The sequence below is a fragment of the Oryx dammah genome, unplaced genomic scaffold (assembly GCF_014754425.2).
Source record: "Oryx dammah isolate SB20612 unplaced genomic scaffold, SCBI_Odam_1.1 HiC_scaffold_28, whole genome shotgun sequence".
NCBI lineage: Eukaryota > Metazoa > Chordata > Mammalia > Artiodactyla > Bovidae > Oryx > Oryx dammah.
In genome coordinates this window covers 90,153,976-90,177,597 of record NW_024070212.1, presented here as the reverse complement: position 1 = coordinate 90,177,597, position 23,622 = coordinate 90,153,976, and the positions used below count along the sequence as shown (strand labels likewise).

The following is a 23,622-nucleotide window of genomic DNA, read 5'->3' as shown; positions in this document are numbered from 1 at the left end:
CCACTAGCTAGAAGCTGTGAGTGAGAAAACATCCTTCAGCAGTAAAAGGACAATTTACATTATTAAACAAATAATTAACAGTAGAACTTACTGCAACAGAGCCTTTCTAAAGAACCACAGAGTCCCTTAAAGTGTGCCGGTTTAAAGCTTTTGTTTTTTGACTTTATCAGAAGGAGAATTTAGGACCTAAAATCTTCCCATCCAGGTATCTCTCAAAGGTTAAGTAAGGCAAAAATTCTGAAATGGTCATTAGAACAGACCTTTAGCCCTTGGCTTGAAATTTTCCATTCTGTTGAACGGAAGGCAAACCCCTTCTGTCCTGGCACCTTCCTGCTGTCTGGGTTGGCTGCCACCCCCCGTCACCTTTGTCCAGCTCCGCCCTGTGTGGCCGGGAGGTTTCCTGTCTGTCCACCGGCCTCAGAGCCAGCTCTGGCTGTGTTGTGATGGGGCTGCCCCCGCCAGGGCTATGGCTGAAGAGGCTCTGGACCCTCTTACAGGTGGCCCTGCATGTGGCCATAGGCAAAGTGCTCCTGACGCTGTTTCCCAGGAGGGTCAAGCACAACATCCTGGCCATGGGCGAGAAGACTGGCATGACCAGGAACCCACACTTCTCCCATGAAAACTGGATCCCTACCTTCTTCAGTGCCCAGTATTTCTGGTTTATCCTGAAGGTCCGTTGGCAGCGACTGGAGGACATGACTGAACAGGGAGGTCTGGCCCCAAACTGCCCTGTGGTCCGCCTGTCAGGAGAGAGGTGCCACATCTGGGACTTCATGCAAGGTCAGACGGCTGGTCCAAGCCTGAGACGTGCTTGGATGGGGGTGTTTGAGGGGGTGGGCAGGCGGGTGGAAAGCCTGAATGCCGCTACTCCAGCTGCCCCTTGCCTGGCTTCTTGTCCTCTTCCCACTTCCTGAAAACAAGGACTTCTCCTGGGTTCTGTTCTTTTAAGTGACACCACCACCTTCCCAGGCAATCAGATGGCAAGCCAGTCACACTAGCCATCAGCTCCTTGAGCACTGCTCTTGCTGCACAGTTGCTCCGCCTGGGATGTCTTCACCGTCCCCTCCCCACCTCCCTGCCCCTATCTGGTCCACTCTGGTTCATCTTCAGACTCTTGCTCAGTGACACTCCCTGATCCCGGTCCCCTGATCTCAGTTAATCCCCTCTTCTATGCTTCATATCCTAAACTTCTCATTACACACCTGTCATGGTTTATAATTATTAATATGTGTGGGTGTTTGATTATTGTCTGTCCTCTTCACTAGCCTGCAAGCTCTATGCAAGTGGAGGCTGTGCTCTAACCCACTGTTGGGTCCCCCTGGCTGCTGCTGGCTCATGGCAGTTGCCCAGTAAATATTTGTTGCAGATCTCTCTCTCTCCCTCTCCCAGACAAACCAGCTCTATCTGTTTGGGTTCTTAAAGGCCTCTCTGCTCAGGCTTCTCTTTTGTCCTCACAGCTGCTCTTCCTGCTCTTCCTCCTCCCCATCTTGCCCTCTCTTCCCACCTAACTTGAGGATGGTCACCAGATGACCCTTCCACAAACATATCCCTGGCTGACTGGTACCCCAGCTCACCAACCTTCAGCAGCCCCATCTGCGTCCGGGATGAAGCCAGGCTCAGCCTCGTTCTCCATGTCCTCTCTGGACTGACTCCAGTTTTTCTTCCCAACTTCACCTGCAGGCTTCCCCTCAGCACACTGCCTCCAGATGAACTGCTGGTTCCTGTGCATCCCTTGTGCTTTCCCTTCTGTCTTTGCTGATGCCCTTCCCCTCCATCGCCACCATTCCTCATCAGCAGGGTCTGCTCTCAGGCCTCCCCTGGGACACCAGCTCGGATCCCTACAGCTCTCCCACTCTCCCTCCCTTCTCAACTCCTGGATCTCTGCCTGGACCTCTCCTGGGCACTGATCCTTCCTACCCAGCACTTGGCTGCCCAAGCACAAGTGTTATCCTACTGCCCAGGCGGGGACACCTTGGGACATGGCTGTGGAAATCCCAAGGCATGAACACAGCAAACAGAGGAGAGAGGGTCCCTGATGTTATTGACTAATCTAGTGTTTTTCAAAGTGTGTTCTTTGGGAACCAAATCCCATAGATATGCTTTACTAGATAGTGTTCCCTGGTCAAAATAGTTTGAGAAATCCTGCATAGTATACTCTCCTCTGGGCTTCCCTGGTAGCTCATCTGGTAAAGAATCCACCTGCACTGCAAGAGATCCCAGTTTGATTCCTGGGTCCGGAAGATCCCCTGGAGAAGGGATAGGCTACCCACTCCAGTATTCTTGGGTTTCCCTGGTGGCTCAGATGGTAAAGAATTCACCTGCAATACGGGAGGCCTGGGTTTGATCCCTGGGTTGGGAAGATCTCCTGGAGAAGGAAATGGCAACCTACTCCAGTATTCTTGCCTGAAGAAACCCCATGGACAGAGGACCCTGGTGGGCTACAGTCCATGTGGTAGCAAAAAGTCAGACATGACTGAGCGACTAAGCACAATACATTCTCTCCTCCTGGAAATTCATCATGTGCATGAACATAAGAGTCTCTGAGAGGCCCTGAAGCTTAAAAAAAAAAAAAAAAACTTGAAAAACTTTAATACAGCACTAATTTTCCTAACACACACATACAACTTCCCACTCTCCGCTGGAGGGATATCCTATCATCGTCATATTAGTTCCAAAAAACACACTCTGGGAGATGCTGGCCTGATCCAGTGCTCTCATTTTAAAAGGGAAATGGAGGAAACTGAGGGCAAAGGTGGCAGAGCCCGTGCGTGACCAAGTCAGACCCAGGATCCGGGCTTCTTCATCCTGTTTTTCCAGTGTACCTCAGCAGACATTCACGAGCACCTCCCTTGAGCTAGATCCTCAGCTAGACGCCAGGCTCTACTCAGAGCTGGGTAAGAGCTTGCTCTTTTGTTTGAGGAATTTATGGTTTCACGGTACAGACAGAAGTAATAACAAATCCATACAGTTCCATGAGGCTGAGGGCAGACTATAAAGGTATGAACTTCACCTGCAGGGCTTGGAAGGTTTCCTAGAAGAGGTGGTGTTGGAGTTGAGCCTTGAAAAATAAGTAAGATTTTGGTAGCTTGAAAAGGGAAGAGTGTTTCAATTAGACGGAAGGGTAAGAGTTTTTTGCTCATGATCTTAAACTGCAGTGCAGAAATGACCTTGGTTTATTCAGCAAACATTCACTAAGTGACCACTGTTGATAAGAACAATGAGAATCAGCTCATGTTTCCTGTGAGTCTACCTCATGCCAACTCCTGTGATAGAACGAGTCTACCTCGTGCCAACTCCTGTGATAGAACCACGCCAGTTTGCTGACTTTTGATGGTCTAGTGATCAGCTCCATGAACGCCAATGTGCCTCATGGCCAATTCACAGCATTTACTTGCTTATTTTAACTGCTTACTTTCCAGTGGGCCAGTGTACATTTTATTTTAAAAAATATTTATTTGTTTGGCTTCACCAGTCTTTGTTGCAGCATGTGAATGCATAGTTGAGGCATGTGCAATCTAGTTTCCTGACTGGGGATCAAACCCAGGTCCCCTGCATTGGGAATGCAGTCTTAGCCACTGAATCACCAGGGAAGTCCTCAGTGTACTTTTTCACCCACTGTTCTATTTGCCTCTGCTCCCTGCTGCTGTACCAGAAATTGATGATGGAGACAGAAGGGGTCTGCGCAATGAAAAAAAAAAACTTTCATAAAATAGAATTTCAGCACATTGGTCCAGAGTCCCCTGAAGTAATAGGTACTGATGGTACAGAAATCAATACAACTGGAAGATCTCATTACTCAAGGAAGGAGATGATGGAGGGGTAGAGGGAACCAAGGAGTTCAGGAAGGAGTAGGGTCAGGTGGGAAGACGGTCAGGGGAGGGCTTCCTGGATAATAGAATGGTGAGCTGATGGTGTAAGCACTGAAGCCTCGGGATGGGTGAGGAAGAGGGGAGTGGTGAACAGAGCAGGGTGGAGGGGAGGGCCAGTAGAGGTCTGATACACGGAGGGGCATCAGTCAGTTTGGTAGAAGTAGGGTGTGAGAAGCATGAAGGAGTGAAGAAGGAGGCTGGAGATGTCATCAGGGATCAGAGCTTCTGGGCCTCTGTGTCTTAGCAAAGAGCCTTTACTCTGAATGTATTGGTGAGTTCTTAGAAGGATCTTTGAGCAGAGTCAACATGATCAGTTCTGCTTATTAGACATTCTGTGTTGATATTTGGCAGAAACCACACAATTCATAAAGCAATTATCCTTCAATTAAAAAATAAATAAAAATTTTCAAAAGGAAAAAAATAAAAAAGAAAGACAGTCTGTAAGAGCTTTGGAAACCCATCAGTCCACTAAAGAGCTCTGCTGTATGCTTTAGGTATAAATCCAGACTCATTTTGGAGCCCCAGGGTAGAAGGTCTGGAAGACTCTTTCAGTTCAGTTTAGTCACTCAGTTGTGTCCGACTCTATGCGACCCCATGAATCGCAGCACACCAGGCCTCCCTGTCCATCACCAACTCCCAGAGTTTACCCAAACTCATGTCCATCGAGTTGGTGATGCCATCCAGCCATCTCATCTTCTGTCATCCCCTTCTCCTCCTGCCCCCAATCCCTCCCAGCATCAGAGTCTTTTCCAACAAGTCAATTCTTCGCATGAGGTGGCCAAAGTATTGGAATTTCAGCTTCAGCATCAGTCCTTCCAGTGAACACCCAGGACTGATCTCCTTCAGAATGGACTGGTTGGATCTCCTTGCAGTCCAAGGAACTCTCAAGAGTCTTCTCCAACACCACAGTTCAAAAGCATCAATTCTTCGGCACTCAGCTTTCTTCACAGTCCAACTCTCACATCCATACATGACCACTGGAAAAACCATAGCCTTGACTAGACAGACCTTTGTTGGCAAAGTAATACCTCTGCTTTTTAATATGCTATCTAGGTTGGTCATAACTTTCCTTCCAAGGAGTAAGCATCTTTTAATTTCATGGCTGCAGTCACCATCTGCAGTGATTCTGGAGCCCAGAAAAATAAAGTCTGACACTGTTTCCACTGTTTCCCCATCCATTTGCCATGAAGTGATGGGACCAGATGCCTCGATCTTTGTTTTCTGAATGTTGAACTGTAAGCCAACTTTTTCACTCTCCTCTTTCACTTTCATCAAGAGGCTTTTTAGTTCCTCTTCACTTTCTGCCATAAAGGTGGTGTCATCTGCATATCTGAGGTTATTGATATTTCTCCCGGCAATCTTGATTCCAGCTTGTGCTTCTTCCAGCCCAGCATTTCTCATGATGTACTCTGCATAGAAGTTAAATAAGCAGGGGGACAATATACAGCCTTGACGTACTCCTTTTCCTATTTGGAACCAGTCTGTTGTTCCATGTCCAGTTCTGTTACTTCCTGACCTGCATATAGGTTTCTCAAGAGGTAGGTCAGGTGGTCTGGTATTCCCATCTCTTTCAGAATTTTCCACAGTTTATTGTGATCCACACAGTCAAAGGCTTTGGCATAGTCAATAAAGCAGAAGTAGATGTTTTTCTGGAACTCTCTTGCTTTTTTGATGATCCAGCGATGTTGGCAATTTGATCTCTGGTTCCTCTGCCTTTGCTAAAACCAGCTTGAACATTTGGAAGTTCATGGTTCATGTATTGCTGAAGCTTGGCTTGGAGAATTTTGAGCATTACTTTACTAGCGTGTGAGATGAGTGCAATTGTGTGGTAGTTTGAGCATTCTTTGGCATTGCCTTTCTTTGGGATTTGGGAAGACTCTTTACAGATCATATAAAGCAACCCTTTCATTTTTTCAGATGCAAAGGCCCAGAGAGGTAAAGGACTTGTTCAGAATCACACAGAGAGTTCTTGTAGAGTCTGAACAAGAACTTGAGACTCCTGACTCTCAGGTGGTGTGCTTTCTAATGTTGGATAAAAAAAACAGAATATCGGAGAAACTCTCAGCTGCCTCTCATCCTCTGCAGGTACATGCACCTGCACACACCAGACATACACCCCATGCAACACTGATAACTGCCACGTTGGGGTAGAAGGCAAATCTGGATGATCGCTTTTCTTAGAACCTGGCCATTAATCTGAAACTAGATTTATTTCACCCCCCATTTAAAATCTTCTAAAATCTCTCCAAGTATACTTATAAGGGGTCATCTAGTAACTATAAAAAGGCTGGTTTTCCCTGCTAAGAGACCCTGGTGTGGGGATTAATTTACTGGTTTGGGGGTTGACCAGTAAGTTAACCAGTGATGGGTTTGAGTCTAGTGCTACCACAGAGCTGTTTCCCCACTTATACAAACAAGCTGGTCTTGACAGTCAGTCCTTGCTTGATGTTCTTGACCTGGTGTCCTCCACAGTGTGGCCTGTGGACATGGGCAGGGGGCCAGTCCCCAGTCTGACCACCCCCTCGCCTCCATTCATTTTCCGTGTGCTACCAGAAAAGCAGGGAACTCAGTTGAAACTTTGCCCTCAATACTGATCACTCCACCCAGCCACACTATAAATAATTAAACAAATGACTGTGTTTCTTCACGTCCTAATCAGTGGATGTTGAAAGTTTTTATCCCATTAAAAACAAATTTCCAGACAGCTCATATTTGGCTCTGGTCCTGACCTTAAATCTCCTCAGTTCTTATCTGAAGTGTGACTCCCTGGGGTCATTGGAGGCCAGTAGCTAGCCACTTGGCTATGACTGGCCTCTGAGCCTCCCCTGCTGTGACCTGAGCAAACTTGTCATATAGGGTGAGGAGGCAACTAGCTGAGGCCCTCCCACTGCCTCCTAGGGCCTCCTGTGAGGTCATCTGCGAGGCAAGGATGATAAGAACTTTGTATCTCCAGTGGAACAGGCCTGCTTTCTCTTCAAGTACTGAAAAAATGAGGAATATATAAGCAATCATGTTTCTCCTTTTCCTTGGCCATCTGGAAACTCAGAGTCAATATTAGCTCAGTTACAATGAATGCATGGGCTTCCCAGGTGGCTCAGTGGTAAAGAATTCATCCGCCAATGCAGGAGATTCTAGTTCGATCCCTGGGTCAGGAAGATTCCCTGGAGAAGGAAATAGCAACCCACTGAAGTATTCTTGCCTGGGAAATCACATGGACAGAGGAGCCTGGCGGACTACAGTCCATGGAGTCGCAAAGAGGCAGCCACGACTTAGCACAGCAGCAGCAGTACAACAAATGCATGAGATCTGAGCCTCCTGGAGGGCCATGGCTTTCAAAATTTTTTATTTCATATTTTATTATACGTGTAAGTTCCTTTAAATCCTTTGTGGAACAAGTTAAAGAAATAACTAACCAAAGAAACCACAAGCAAGTTAAAATGTCCTCCACTCCCCATCATTCAACAAGTCCCATCAGTTCTACCTTTGCCCCTTCCCCCTGTACACACACACTAGCCTAGACTCCCATTAACTCCCTTGTGGATTTCCCCAACTACCCTTAACTGCTTCTGCCCCTCTTCTTTTCTCACTCTCAATCCTTTCTCCACTGAGCAGCCAGGCCCATTCTAAAGGGTCAGCCTATCATTTTTCATCTCATAGCCTACAGTAGCAATTGGAGTTTTGGCTTGTAAGCAACAGAAACTCACTTGGGGTTTCTTAGTCACATGCATTTCCACGTGTATAAATGACAGGTGTGTTAGAAAAATGTTACAGGCTCCCCAGAATCAGTCACAGCAGGAGCACTGGCCCTGAACAATCTTTTAGTTTCAGCAGTTGGGCCTGGAAGCTGCTGACACTGTGGTTGCCATGGGAAATCCCTCTCCACCGTAGGGACTTCACCATCCCCTTGGGGCTCTACCACTGGGGCGTGGATGGGTTGTACCATCTCAATCACTCCAGAATCAAAAAACTACGTGGGAGGGTCCAACCAGCCAGCCTGTGCCCTGGCTGCTGGGAGGGAGAATGGACCTGGCCTGTCTCTCTTCCATAGAGCAAGGCTGGGCACAATCCCCTATTAATAGTACACAAAATAGGGAATTCCAAGCAGGAAGGAAGGCTACAGGCTGGGCAGCCAAAACTGCAACAAATGTCTACCATCCTTGCTTTATCTCCATGATGTCTCCTTGGACCTGGAAGAAAATCCACATTCTATGCCATGGCATAGGAGAGCCTGCCTGCTTTGGCCCTACCTACCTCTCCAGTTACATCTGTCATTGCCCTTGGCCTGGTTGCAGTCACAGTGGCCTTGCAGATCTCTCAATACGCCAAGCTCTGTCCCTCTTGGGCCTTTGGACGTGGTGCCCCTTTGCCTGGAATGACCCTCTTCTCCCTTTGCCCATGGTTGGCTCTTTCCTATTTCTCAGGGTAAAAGGCATCTCCTCAGAGGCCTCCCCTGACCCACCAATGTCAAGTCACTCCTTTATAGCCTCTTTTCTGACACTTATCACAACTTGAAATGACTTCTTTTATGTATTTTCTTGTCTCCTGCCTGTCTCCCCAGTAAACAGATCTTCAGTTGCATAGGGCTCCCCTGGTGGCTCAGACGGTGAAGAATCTGCCTGCAATGCGGGAGACCCAGGTTCGATCCCTGGGTCGAGAAGATCCCCTGGAGAACGAAATGGCAGCCCACTCCAGTATTCTTGCCTGGAGATTCCATGGTCAGAGCAGCCTTGTGGGCTACAGTCCATAGGTCGCAAAGAATCTGACACTTCTGAGCAACTAACACTTGCACATTCTAATTGCACACAGGCAGAGACCTGCTGCTTCTTCTCTGTGCTGAATCCCCAGTGTGTGGCGGAGAACTGTGCACCTTATTTGCACTGAATGAATGCTTGTATTGCGATGAGGGTATACTCAGGGCTGCGGATGTGAGGAAGAATGAGGAACAGGCCCTGCCCTCAGGGGCAGTGAGTAGACTGTGGGATGCAGACACTTAAACTGGCCATGCCACAGTGCAGGACCTGCTGGAGGAGTTACAGAAGGCTCTCACCCAGGGGTGTCTTCCTGGGTATGGGACCAGTGAATCACGAAAGGTGCTTATTCAGAAGGGGCTGAGCGCTGTTTGGAAGGACTGATGCTGAAGCTGAAACTCCAATATTTTGGCCACCCAAGGCAAAGAGCTGACTCATTTGAAAAGACCCTGATGCTGGGAAAGATAGAGGGCAGGAGGAGAAGGGGACGACAGAGGATAAGATGGTTGGATGGCATCACCAACTCGATAGACATGGGTTTGGGTAGACTCCGACAGTTGGTGATGGACAGGGAGGCCTGGCATTCTGCAGTTCATCGGTCGCAAAGAGTTGGACACGACTGAGCGACTGAACTGAGCGCGCTGCCAGAACTGTCTTGAAATTCTTGATAGTTTTATCTTTAATTTGTATTTTGCAAGAGAAGACTTTTTGGACAATTGGACATGCCTCAGGGACTTGGATCCTTGGCTCACACAGGTTCCTGTTTCCTACAGTCTCCCTCCTTCCTCTCCCCCACCCCTAATAGTTCTCCCAGGACCACTCCTGGACTCCCAGGGCCCCAGCCTATCCAACCTCCTTGCTCCCACCCAGTGGCTGCTGCCACCTTCAGGCCCAGAGAGGATCTGGACCCAAGAATAGGAAAGGTTAGGGTCAGGTGTGGGCGTCCTGCAGTATCTCACAGGAGGGCATGGAGGTGGCCATCCCCAGCCTGAGCTGACAGTGCCACGAATCCATTTGGCAAGTGACTGGGGTGACTTAATGGGAGAAGGCTTCTGCCCCCACTCCTTTCCTCGAGGTACTGAGCATGTCCCTGCATGGAAGTTGCAATACCCTGTGGGTTTGGGAGATGGCAGGTGGGAGGATGACATGTCTGGCTCAGTTTCTGTGCTCCTGGCCGGGGCATGGTACATTGGTCTGGTTGCTGGAGGGAAAGGAAAGCTGGTAGCCAGCAGCCACAAATACACATACATGAATGCAGAGTTTGGGGCCTCCTGGGTGACTGTGAGAGTCCACATTCACCCTATGAATATCTCTGTGCCCAGGGGAACCCGATATTAAATAGCAACTAAAAAGCAGCATGCCAGGGCAAGAGAGATACTGTACCAGAAAACTATATTTTAATATATTTATTGGCACTTTCCCCCACTTTTTGAATGAAAGGCCTTGAATTTTCATTTTGCCCTGGCCCAGCCAATTATGTGACCAGTCCCCACATTTCACTCTTTCTGGAGCCTTCTCCACTGCTCCCAATTCACAGCTCAGAGAGGAGATGAGAGCTTACACTTATTCAGTTTGTTTCAGTCACTCAGTTGTGTCTAATTCTTTGCGACCCCATGAACCGCAGCACACCAGGCCTCCCTGTCCATCACCAACTCCCAGAGTTCACCCAAACCCATGTCCATCGAGTCAGTGATGCCATCCAGCCATCTCATCCTCTGTCATCCCCTTCTCCTCCTGCCCTCAATCTTTCCTAGCATCAGGGTCTTTTCAAATGAGTCAGCTCTTCACATCAGGTGGTTAAAGTATTGGAGTTTCAGCTTCAACATCAGTCCTTCCAATGAATATTCAGGGCTGATCTCCTTCAGAATGGACTGGTTGGATCTCCTTGCAGTCCAAGGGACTCTCAGGAGTCTTCTCCAACACTACAGTTCAAAGCATCAATTCTTCAGCGCTCAGCTTTCTTCACAGTTCAATTCTCACATCCATACATGACCAGTGGAAAAACCATAGCCTGGACTAGACGGACTTTTGTGGACAAAGTGATGTCTCTGCTTTTGAATATGTGTTTAGGTTGGTCATAACTTTCCTTCCCTGGTGGCTCAGAGGTTAAAGCATCTGCCTCCAATGCGGGAGACCCAGGTTCGATCCCTGGGTTGGGAAGATCCCCTGGAGAAGGAAACGGCAATCCACTCCAGTATTCTGGCCTGGAGAATCCCATGGACGGAGAAGCCTAGTAGGTTACAGTCCACGGGGTCACAAAGAGTCGGACACGACTGAGTGACTTCACCTTACCCTTACCCTAACTTTCCTTCCAAGGAGTAAGCGTCTTTTAATTTCATGGCTGCAATCACCATCTGCAGTGATTTTGGAGCCCCCCAAAATAAAGTCAGCCACTGTTTCCCCATCTATTTGCCATGAAGTGATGGGACCAGATGCCATGAGCTTTAAGCCAACTTTTTCACTCTCCTCTTTTCACTTTCATCAAGAGGCTCTTTAGTTCTTCACTTTCTGCCATAAGGGTGGTGTCATCTGCATATCTGAGGTTTTTGATATTTCCCTCGGCAATCTTGATCCCAGCTTGTGCTTCCTCCAGCCCAGCGTTCCTCGTGATGTATTCGGCATATAAGTTAAATAAGCAGGGTGACAATATACAGCCTTGACGTATACCTTTTCCTATTTGGAACCAGTCTGTTGTTCCATGTCCAGTTCTAACTGTTGCTTCCTGACCTGCATACAGGTTTCTCAAGAGGCCAGTCAGGTGGTCTGGTATTCCCATCTCTTTCAGAATTTTCCACAATTTATTGTGATCCACACAAGCAAAAGCTTTGGCATAGTCAATAAAGCAGAAATACATGTTTTTCTGGAACTCTCTTGCTTTTTCCATGATCCAGCGGATGTTGGCAATTTGATCTCTGGTTCCTCTGCCTTTTCTAAAACCAGCTTGAACATCTGGAAGTTCACGGTTCACGTATTGCTGAAGCCTGTCTTGGAGAATTTTGCATTACTTTGCTAGCGTGTGATATGAGTACAATTGTGTGGTAGTTTGAGCAATATTACACTTATTGGGTACCTACTATGGGTAGGCACCATTCTAAGCCCTTATCTGCTTTAACTTACCTAATCCTTAGAACAATCCTATGAGGTAAGTATTGTTATTATGTCCATTTGCGGGTGAGGAAACTGAGGTGCTTTGAATAGATAGAGCACCATATCGAGAATCCGGAAGCCAGAATGTTGAGTTTAACGCCAGCACTGACCTGCTATGTGACATGGAACAAGCCTATAAGCCAGAGGGTAAAAAATCACCTACTTTGCAGTACACTAATCACATTGATGACAGAACAGATGGGTGCCTGCCTTATTACTGCATGAAAGGGACTCTTTTTGTCATTATTTACTTCCCAGTGAGTGCAGGTGATCCACTGAGACTGCCTGATAGAATCCCTTCATTCTGGAGAGGAGTCAACGGGCTCTGCTGCTGCTGCTGCTAAGTCGCTTCAGTTGTGTCCGACTCTGTGCGACCCCAGAGACGGCAGCCCACCAGGCTCCCCCGTCCCTGGGAATCTCCAGGCGGGAACACTGGAGTGGGTTGCCATTTCCTCCCCCAGTGCGTGAAAGTGAAAGGGGAAAGGGAAGTCGCTCAGTTGTGTCCAACTCTTAGCGACCCCATGGACTGCAGCGCACCAGGCTCCGCCGCCCATGGGATTCTCCGGGCAAGAGGACTGGCTCTAGCCTCTGCTAAATCTTGTGTTCTAAGCTTCTGCCCCCACCGCCGCACTGTGCCCTGTCTCCATCTTAGAGAAGAAATAAAGGTAACAGTGAAAGCAGGAGTGAAGACGGTGCTTGCAAAAGAAATGCTATGAGTCAATTATTGGTTGATGATGGTACCATTTGTTTTAGGCAACAGACCCTTGGTGCTGAATTTTGGAAGTTGCACCTGACCTTCATTTATTTTCAAATTTGACCAATTCAAGAGACTTATTGAAGATTTTGGTTCCGTAGCAGATTTTCTCATCATTTACATCGAAGAAGCACATGCATCAGGTAAAAAAAGATGGCCTTCCCTCTCCCCTTCACTCATGGTTGGGGGTGGGAAGAAGAGGAAGAGAGAAGGAAAGAGTCACTATTTGTTGAGGACCTAACTCAGTCGCTGCTCCTCGCTAACTCCATAGTCTGTGCTCTCTGCTAGTCACACAGAGCAGAAACCTGGAGTGCTTCTAACATTGAGTGGGTAAGTTGGGGAATCAGGGGAGGAGCTCATCTGAGCACAATCAATCACAAGGAATTTAGACCTTGTGAAATGTCACGAGTGAAATGGCGGCTTTCTTGCAATGTGTGAAATCCATCCTAAGGCTCTTCAAGCTCCAAGGGAGCTTCTCCCTGGTTCATCTCCATCCATGGTTCCCAAGCATTGTGAGTGCCAGAAGCACCAGGGCTTGTGAAAGCACACTGCTGGACCCCACCCTGAGTTGGAGTTGAACCTGGGGTGGGCCTAATAATTTACGTGTCTAACCATCTCTGAGTGATGCTAAAGCTGTGGATTGGGGGACCACACTTTAAGAACCCCTGCTCTGGGCCGGCTTTTAGCTGAGGCTGCAATCCTTGTTTCAGCTCCTAATAGATGATGGCTTATCTTCATTATTTAATGGGAAATCTTGTTCCTTTGCTGAACAACTCTGTGAGAAAGTCCTGCCTTACCACGGGCAGACACGTCCTTCCCCGAAACTTCTACAGCTTGGTCGAAGCCTCTTGAACTTTACAGGATAATCAGACACATCCCTGTCTTTCTGATTTTTATGGGAACTGAACCCAAGAGTTTAGCCCAAGCCTCAAAACTCTGAGGTTGGAGAAGGCAAGAAGGCTCATGTGGCTGAGTGAAATGAGAATTATTTACTCACCCCATCACCCCACAAGACAAGAAGCTGTTTCAGTCATCTGTCATTCAGCACCTGGTCCATGTTATAGAGTCAGAGCTCAGTGAAAGTTGGGTGAATAAGTGAGCATTTAGACCAGTATTAGTCTTTCTGGCTTATCCATGTGTTTAGAGATTGTTATTAATTATCAGCAAAGCTGCTCCATCAGCCCTTTCCCCAGAGTGGTCCCTAGATCCCTCGTGCCTGAGCCATGTGGGTTGTCTGTTGAAAATGCATATTCCAGGGCCCACCCTAAGCCCATTGCATCTTAATTTATATGCACCCAGAGGTTGGAGAACTGCTTTCAGCCTAACACTATGCTCATTTAACTGGCAGCTTCTATCTTCATTGAAGACTTTGGGGCAATTAAAAATATTAGCATAGGGTAACAGTTACGTGAAGGTTCATTAAACTGTTCTCTCTACTTTTATGTATATTTGAACATTTCTAAAATAAAATTCAAAACAAACAGCATAGGCAACAGTAGAGCAAATTCAAGAACAATGTGTTTCTTTGTTAAATACCCTTTGGGAGAGCAGCAGCCATCAGTGAAAGGAAAGAGAACTCAGGCACATACAGGTGTCAGGGTCTCCATGGCTGAGAGGAGGCGATGCCTTGATGTTCGCACAGTTGATGGTGGAAGCTCTGCCAAAGCTGATTTAACTCTGGGGGCAGTGCTGCTCAGTCTTTAAAGTGCACGCAAGTCACCTGGTAAGCTTGTTAAGATGCAGGTTCTGGATCACAGGGCAGCAGAGGGAGGCCTGAGATTGGCGCTTTAAGTCATGCCACCAGGTAGTGTTGAACATGCTGGTCCAGGGACCATGCTTGGAGTAATAAGGTTGTAGAGAATCCAGCTTTAATCTCTAAAAGAACAAGTTGCAAAGTGCAACGAGAGCGGTTGGATCATCACAGAAATTTCCTGATACCTATCTCCTCCCCTGCTTTTTCCTGGAATCCGACTGAGCAGGTTGAATCCTTTCCTGGACCCAGGGCTGTCCATCTCAAGCCACTGAGGGAAAGGCTTCCTATTCCAGCCCTGACCCACACTGGTTTCTGTGCTGTGTATCCTCTGTGCTGTGCCACTCCTAGTTCAAGCATTTCTTCTTCCTCCCCAACTCCTTCCCCAGGATACTCACTCCATCAGTCAGAAGTAGGTAAGGCCTGAATCCCAGAACTAAAATGCACAGAGCCAGTGTCCTCCAATCCTAGGAGGTCTGAGCCAATCAGTTGACTTCCTTTTCCCCCACATACCACGTGTCTGTCCAGGTAAATTACAGGGAGGCATGAGTTGTGGTAGGAAGATCGCCCTAGCTGCATCACGCGCTGGCCACGTGACCTGGACAGCTTACTTTCCATGTCCACTTCTGTGCCACTAAAATAGAATAATAGCACCTATCTCCCAGAACAAGTCTTCTCATGTGGCACTACTGGTTAAGAACCCGCCTGCCAATGCAGGAGACATAAGAGACACAGGTTCAATCCCTGGGTTGGGAAGATCCCCTGGAGGAGGGCATGGCAACCTACTCCATTATTCTTCCCTGGAGAATCCCAAGGACAGAGGAGCCTGGCAGCCTACGGTCCATAGGTTTGCAAAGAGTCAGACACGACTGAGCATGCACACACGTCTCCCAGAATAACCCACTTAACAGAATTTACTGAGTACCTACGATGTGTCCAGCCCTGTGCTGGGCCAAGCGACACATAGAGATGAGAGGTGCATGCAGTGCCTGTCTCTAAAGAACTCACAGTTAAAGGTGGGGAGGCGGGTCACTGCTGCTCTCTGGGCCTCCGCATTCCCAGCTACAGGGTGAGGATGAGAAGGACATCCCGTGAAGCGCCAGGGAGCTAATGGATGGAACAGACTGCTTGCCTAGACATGACACACGCATAAGTTGGTGTGACTGTCATCAGCAAAGTTTAGCTGTCTTGGGGCAGTTAATAAATACTTTAAACCGAGTCCAGGCTGTTGTAACTGGATGTGAATTTCTTCTGATCCTGGGTTTTCCTAAGGGAAGAATACTTTGAGAGGACTTTGAAGCACAAGAAGGAGGAGCCAGTTCCGCTGGTCGACTTCAGCAGCTTACATTACCCTGGGAGGCAACTACTATAAATGCAGGCCCCATGGCTTCTGAAAGAACCCATACTACATTATCTGGGTTCCAATCTCCCCAGATATGGGGAGAGTAGAAGAGCAAGGCCAGTACCAGTTTATGGATATTTTTTCAACCTGTGGGCCCATTCACTAATGAGGACCAGATCCTTTAAGTTGGCAGATGGGCATCTCGGCTAGTGAAGCCAATTGAAAATCCCCTTCCCTTTAAAGCAGGGGTCCCCAACCTCTAGGATCTAATGCCTGATGATCTGAGTTGCAGCTGATATAATAATAATAAAGTGCACAATTAATGTTACGCACTTGAATCATCCCAAAATCATCCCCCCACCCACCACCCAGTCCATGGAAAAACTGTCTTCCAAAAACTGGATCCTAGTGCCAAAAATGTTGGGGGCCGCTGATTTAAAGTGAAGCAATCTTAAATAGATTTGGTTCGGGGTGGGGGTGGGGCATCCAGAGAAAAATAGTAGAAAACCTGTAGTAGAGAATGAAAACTGAAAAAAAAAGAAAAGAAAAGAATGAAAACTGGCTTCTCTACTTGTCTGCTATTTTGGAGCAGTCAGGCAAGGTAAGTCAATAGCGGCTACAACGAACCAGGTAGAATACTGGGAATTCTACAGAATTATCTCAGGTAAGCCTTACAGCCAACTGAAATGTGGGTTCTTTTAATAAGATGGGAAAACTGAGAATTTAAAAAGATTTAAAGAGCCTGCCCAATATCACACAGCTGAGTATATCAAGGAAGGCTTCCTGGAGGAGGTGGTGTGACAGCAGCGGTTCTCAACCAAGGGTAATTTTTGTCCTGCAGAGGGCATCTGGCAATGTCTGAGACATTTTCGGTTGTCACAAGCTGAAGGCAAGGTGACACCACGGACATCTAGTGTGTAGTGGCCAAAGACGCTGCTAAACACCTTACAACACACCAAACAGCCCCCACAACAAAGAATTATCTAGCCCAAACTGTCAGTAGTGCCAAAGTTGAGAAGTCCTCCATCTGAGACCCTCAGTTAAAAGTGGGGCAGTATCTGACCTGCAGGTCTTTCTGTTACAGATGGCTGGGCTTTTAAGAACAACGTGGACATCAAGAATCACCGGAATCTCCAGGACCGCTTGCGGGCAGCCCACCTGCTGCTGGACAGGAGCCCCCAGTGCCCCGTGGTGGTAGACACAATGAAGAACCAGAGCAGCTCATGCTACGCAGCACTGCCAGAGCGGCTCTATGTGCTCCAGGAGGGCAGGATCCTGTACAAGGTGGGGACTTGTGGCAGGGGACCCAGGGAGGGCAGGTAAGGGCAGAGAGAGGACTGTGTTTCAAATCGCTGCCTGGTCATTTACCAGCCACGTGACCACAGGCAAGTCCTTTCCCCTCTTGGAGCTTCAGTTTCTTCTCTAAAATGGAGACATGGACCCCCACTTCACAGGGGATGAAATAATGCACAAGAATGGCCCTAGCATTTGGACTGGTGTTGCAGCTTCCCGGGTGCCTTCTGAATGCAGAAGACTGGCCCAGCCCTGGTTTGCTTTGAGAGACAATGTTTCCATTTCGAGAACAGTGCTCAGAGGAGGAAATGGACTTGCCTAAGGCCAAGTTGCACAAGGCTCCTATTTCAATTCTAAATCCCCTGGGATGGGATGGGAGTGGGAGGGTCTGAAGCTGCTAATCCCTGAAACAGGCCTGAACCTGCAATGGGTGTAGAGGCTGGAAGACCACCTCCTCCGTAGCTTGGAGCGGCAAATGCTGAGGCAGGACCTGAGCCCAGTCTGCTTTTCTGGTGATCATGCACCCCTCCAATGCTTCCAGCTTGGTGAGGGTGGAGGAAGGGAGCACAGCTTCTGATCCTGGGGGCGCTGTGAGCCTCCCCTGTTGTATGTTGTGCGGTGCGCACTCAGTCTTGTCTGACTCTCTGCAGTCCCTGGACTGCAGGCCCTGGGTCCTTGGGATTTTCCAGGCAAGAATGCTGGAATGGGTTGCCATTTTCTCCTCCAGCAGATCTGCCCAACCCAGGGATCGAACCTGTGTCTCCTGTGGTTTCTGCGTTGGCAGGCAGATTCCTTACCACTAGTGCCACCTGGGAATCACTAGCCTCCCCTGAGAGGGTAGAAATTAGGTTTTACATCTGCTGAAGGGATTCAAACCTGGGGGAGCATATGAAGCCCAGTTCTGGGGTGCCTCTCCACCCGTGGGTAAGGCAGGCCTTACTCATGCCGGTGAAACAAACAACAACCTGCACACATTCTCAGAATGCTAAGGGTCACAGCATGAGGGTTCGAGTCCTTCTTCCCTTCCCGTCCCCTGTGACACAGTACTGAGGTGGCCTGGTTGAGGCAAGCTGGGTACTGAGTCCCTACCTGGGGTTAGGCCCTGAGCAAGTACTGGAAACACAAGTGCAAGTTTAAAAGGAGCCTCAAGTTACTTCAAAGTACTCACAACTGGAGGAGCAGGGAATAAGAAGGCATAAAGAGAGTGTTACAGCTTCCCGGGTGCTGTAAACCTCCAGGGCAGGGACTGCAAAGGGCCAGATAGGAAATCTGACTCCATGGGGGCCAAATAATCCCCACTTTATAGCACAAAACCGGCATAGACAATATGTAAAGGAAAGGGTGTGAGACATCAGGATAGATTTGGCTCTCAGACGATACATTTCCTGAACCGAGGAAGGGCAGGCTTTTCAGAGGAGGTGACACCTGCTTAGGATAAGGAGGCTGCCACGTGAACTTGGTGATTAAAAACCACTGCAAATACAGGAAGGAGAGACAGAAGCCCTGAGGTATGTTAGGGCAGGGTGTAGAGGGTTGGGCCATTTCCATTATAAAAGGTTCATTCTGGACCGAGGAGTTCAGCCTACATCTGAGAGCAAAGAGCCACTGAAGAGTTGTGAGCCAGGGAGAAGCACAAATCAGATCTCTACTTTAGAAAGATCATGGACTACTAGGTGAAGAATGGACTGGAGGAAACAAACACAACACTCTAAAGCAAATATACTCCAATTAAAAAAAAAAGAATGGACTGAAGGAGCTGGGGTGGTAGTTGCCCAAACAGGAGGTGAAGAGGGCTGAACTGAGGCCGTGGGATTAGACAGGCAGAGGTGGTTTGATGCAGAGTGAGCAGAACTTGATGTGAGAGGTGGCTGGTCTGAAGGTCCAGTCGTGGAAGAGCAGCTTATTTGTCTACATCCCTTTCTCCTTTTGAAACTATCCTCTTTACCTGCTCTGGTTTTCCTCCTGCTTCTTTGTCCAGTCTTCCCATTACATGTTGATGCCATTCCACATGCTTTCCCTGGGTGCTCTCATCTATCTCATGGACATCTGCCCTTGACTGCACCATCCTGATGACTTCCACAAAGATGTCACCAGCTCAGCTCAGCTCCAGACCTACATCTTCCCGCAAGTTGGAGATCTGGAAATGCTGACTCATTTCTCTTGCAGGGTAAACCTGGTCCTTGGAACTACCATCCAGAGGAAGTTCGTGCTGTTCTGGAGAAGCTCCACAGTTAATCTGGACGGATTGCCCAGTTCTAGGTGCCCAACTTGAGGGCCCCTTAAGACTTGGTTTGACCCCCATCCCAGCTGTCATTTACCTGTTGACCTGTGTTCCCAGTTGAATCACTAGCCTGGATTTTTCTGATCCAAGCAAACAATGGTTGCAATGAGAAAATGAAGCCACAAGTAAGTTGAGTATTAAAGAAGGTATAATTCCATACTGCTCCCACCATGGAGGCCGTGTTCCTTGCACAGCATTCTAAGAATGAGAGCAGGTATATGCTGCGTTTCCTTCTGAGTATCCAGCCACTCTAATATGGCATTCCTTGAATGAAGTAAATTCATTGTACCAAATTTGCCATCTAAAGAATTGATAATTTAAGACACTAAATTGGCTTTTAGAAATAAGCATGGGGAGAACTCCAGGTTTTCAAAGGAATTCAAAGAGAATGGGAGCAGACAGTACAGATGGTACTCTTTTCCTTGCCAAAACATTTAAAACAAAGGATGGTGGCAGTGATGGGTGAGTTTTCACAGTAATATATTTTCATTTCTACAGTAGAAGAGGAGGGTGCTCACTTTACCACCTTTGAATATATTTCATAGACATCTTGCTCTCCGTACCTGGGAGTCTTCTTTTATTTTCAATTATAACAAGCTGCTTGGTGGGAGGACTGGCTTCCTAAAACCACTATGCCCTTGACCAAACTAGACAACAAATACCACAGAGCTGTCATTCAGTTATACAGAAACTCATATCTGAAATCCTGTTTCTCTGATTTCTTCACAAGTCTCCTAAAAGGTCGTCTGCATTAGATTGCCTCAGACTAATGGATAACCATTGGTACTGAGCTGTTTTAATTCTGCCTCTTTTCATATTTGTTCATGACGGCCACAGCCTAAAGTACACGCGGCTGTGACTTGATTTGAAAGAAAATGTTTTAAGATGCAGCGAAGCTAACATAGAATGATTAAAAACTATCAGGCTCTTCTGGATGGCTTCAGTGTGATCTTTACATTGTCTTTTCTAATGCGTGTCCGCTTGCTCTATTTTTTATTCTAGACCAACCTAATCTGATGAGTAAAAAAATACCATATGCTGGAAGGCCCTCCTTTGGTGGGAAGAACACTCAGCCTCTATGTGTTACCTGTCTAACCTGGTTCTGTCTCATAAACTCCTTGCCAGAGAACGTCCACACTGAAATCAAATTACCTTCACAACATGACATGCTAGAAAAGACTTGGGAGGCATTTTTCTAACATGAAAACACATTTTTCTTGTCTCTGTCTTACCTGCCAAGGAACTTTTAAAAATAGTTGTTAATCATTTATCAGGCATGGGCACTTTCAGATTTGCAGTCATTTAAGCTCTATACAGGTCAAAGAGGAGATTATTAGACCCATTTTACAGATGGGGAAACCAAGGCTCAGAATTAAGTAATTAATGGAAGGCCTCAGACTCAGTAACCAACAAGCTGAGATTCAAACCTCATCTCTAACTTCAAACCAGAATCCCAGCTCTGCTCCCTGCTGGCTGTGTGATTTTGGTTAAAGCTGCTTTGGTATCTTGAACTACAAAACAGGGTATCAACAGTGGCTACCCTACAGAGGACTCCTGAGGAAAGCACTCAGAACTGTGCCTGGCTTGGAGAAACTGCCAGGCCACTTGAAATGTTGCCTACTATTGTTACCATCATTACTGCTCTACAACTGCCTCCCTGGGCTCCCTTTTTAGGTGCTGGGAGATGGAAAAAAACACAGGATAGTAGAGACACTGAATGAAACTCTTCATCCTGCCAAAGCCACTGACCGATACTGGGGAGTTTGTAAGAGGATACAGGGGACAAGTAGCTGTCAAACAGTGGGTATAAAGCACAGCTGAGCACTGTCCTTGGTAAGCAGCGTTGCTTAGTCTCTCCGCAGTATTTGATTCTGTGTGATCCCAAGGACTGTAGCCCGCCAGCCTCCTCTGTCCATGGGATTTTTTTCCAGGCAAGAATACTGGAGTGGGTTGCCATTCCTCCTCCAGGGAATCTTCCTGACCCAGGGATCAGAGGCTCCTGCATCGCAGGCAGATTCGTTACCACTGAACCATCAGGGAAGCCCTTCCTAAGCACTAAATTCCACAAAAAGAGGCAGAGTATAAAGCTGTCCTCCTCTGAATCACTTTTCAGGTGGTCCTTCAACTCACACCTATAAACGCCTAGGAATCTCCCAGTTCTAAACAAATAATAGTAGCTGGAACAGAGGAATTTTCAGAAAGCTAAACTAGATCCCAAACAATCCAATTAAATTTTCCTCGATATAATGCTTCAGACACTAATTGAGCCCTGATTTCTTCTCTGGGTGCTGAGAGATGATGCAAAGATGACAAAGGGGATGGGGGGACAGGGGTGGACATACACTGCAATAACCATAATTCAAGGTCAAATATGACAGGTTAGAGTTGTACTGTGTTGTGCTTAGTCGCTTAGTCGTGTCCGACTCTTTGCAACCCCATGGACTGTAGCCCACCAGGCTCCTCTGTCCATGGGAGTTCTTCGGGCAAGAATACTGGAGCAGGTTTCCATGCTCTCCTCCAGGGGATTTCCCAACCCAGGGGTCAAACCCAGGCCTCCTGAACTGCAGGCAGATTCTTTACCATCTGAGCTGCCAGGGACCCAAGAATACTACAGTAGGTTGCCTATCCCTTCTCCAGCAGATCTTCCCGATCCAGGAATTGAACCGGCATCTCCTGCATTGCAGGCAGGTTCTTTACCAGCTACCAGGAATGCCCAGGTTAGAGCTGAGGGAAAGGCTAAAGCTCAGAGAGCACAGAAGGAAAAAGCAGTCTGTCTGAGCTGGGTGCCTCTAGGAAAGCTTTGTGGAAGTGGCAACCTTTGAGCTTGGTCTTCAAAGATGCCCAGGAAGTCTATAATCTGGGATGTGAGCCCAAAGAACATGAGAAGGGAGGATAGCATTAAAATGGACAAAACAATGTGGGGAAAGGTGGGGAAAAAACCTGCCCAGTTCAGTCGCTCAGTCGTGTCTGACTCTTTGCGACCCCATGAATCGCAGCACGCCAGGCCTCCCTGTCCATCAGGAGTTCACTCAGACTCATGTCCATCGAGTCAGTGATGCCATCCAGCCATCTCATCCTCGGTCATCCCCTTCTCCTCCTGCCCCCAATCCCTCCCAGCATCAGAGTCTTTTCCAATGAGTCAACTCTTCGCATGAGGTGGCCAAAGTACTGGAGCTTCAGCTTTAGCATCACTCCTTCCAAAGAAATCCCAGGGTTGATCTCCTTCAGAATGGACTGGTTGGATCTCCTTGCAGTCCAAGGGACTCTCAAGAGTCTTCTCCAACACCACAGTTCAAAGCATCAATTCTTCAGCGCTCAGCCTTCTTCACAGTCCAACTCTCACATCCATACACGACCACAGGAAAAACCATAGCCTTGACTAGACGGACCTTAGTCAGCAAAGTAATGTCTCTGCTTTTGAATATAGACTGCAAAATGTTTGAGCTCAGTTTTAATTTATGATGAAGAAAGGTCTTTTCTCTTAGAAGTTGACCTCTCTGGGTCTGAATACCAAGAATGAACTGACTCTCCTTGACTAGCATTGGAAAGTAAAAGTAAAGTAAAAGAAGCTTGTTAGTATATCTTGTTTCATTCCAAGTACAGGTTGCATTCAGAATATCAACTGATTTGAAGAAGATTTTTCAAAACCACCTATTTGTCTGCTTTCAGGGGAAGATTTACCTTTAGTTCACCTGTTCTCTAAGCCCCCTAGTGGTCCCCAGCCTTTTTGACACTAGAGACCAGTTTCATGGAAGACAATTTTTCCACAGACTGGGAGTTGGGGGGATGGTTTCAGGATGATTCAAGAACATTACATTTATTGTGTACTTTGTTTCTATTATTATTACATCAGCTTCATCTTAGATCATCAGACATTAGATCCCAGAGGCTGGGGACCCCTGCTCTAAGGGTGATGCCCTCTGTGGTACCTGGCTTTATGTAGGACTCTGAGCCTACCGCCCATTCTAGTTTGCGTTCTAGCTGCTGCAAGGCTGGCCTTATGGGCCTGGCAGGAGGCCCAGGAAACCCAGGCTCTGACTCAGAAATTGGCAGATGCCCTCGGAGAGGCCCAGTGACTTTAATGTTTATTCACCTGCCCAGAGTCAGGCTCTCAATTGCTCCTGGCCACAGACAACTTTATTTCTGGTAAACTCAGCCATTAGTTTCCAAAGGTGTATTGAAATATTTTATCCAGCATGTTTGATTGAGGAAGGGGTCCAGGATACCCAATCGGCCATATAGATTGCATCATTCAAAGTCTCAAGTATGCAGCTTTCTGAAGAAGGGTGTGTGGATCCTGTATTCCCTGAAGTCCTACATGCCTCGAATGACCCACTGCTGCTGCTGCTGCTGCTGCTAAGTTGCTTCAGTCGTGTCCGACCCTGTGCGACCCCAGCAGGCTCCCCCGTCCCTGGGATTCTCCAGGCAAGAACACTGG

At 47.6% G+C, this 23,622-nt stretch overlaps 1 protein-coding gene and 1 non-coding gene across 2 annotated transcripts; both read left to right on the top strand.

The window, feature by feature from the left end:
- Positions 1-333: 333 nt before the first annotated feature.
- Positions 334-20,122, top strand: DIO1 (iodothyronine deiodinase 1). The gene is made up of 4 exons (XM_040231095.1): positions 334-780; positions 12,518-12,661; positions 16,695-16,894; positions 19,070-20,122. Exons 1-4 carry the CDS (start codon positions 444-446, stop codon positions 19,136-19,138), a joined length of 750 nt encoding a protein of 249 aa, XP_040087029.1. The 5' UTR covers positions 334-443; the 3' UTR covers positions 19,139-20,122.
- Positions 10,706-10,777, top strand: TRNAW-CCA. The gene has a single exon. It is a non-coding gene; the product is annotated as a tRNA-Trp (tRNA).
- Positions 20,123-23,622: the final 3,500 nt, after the last annotated feature.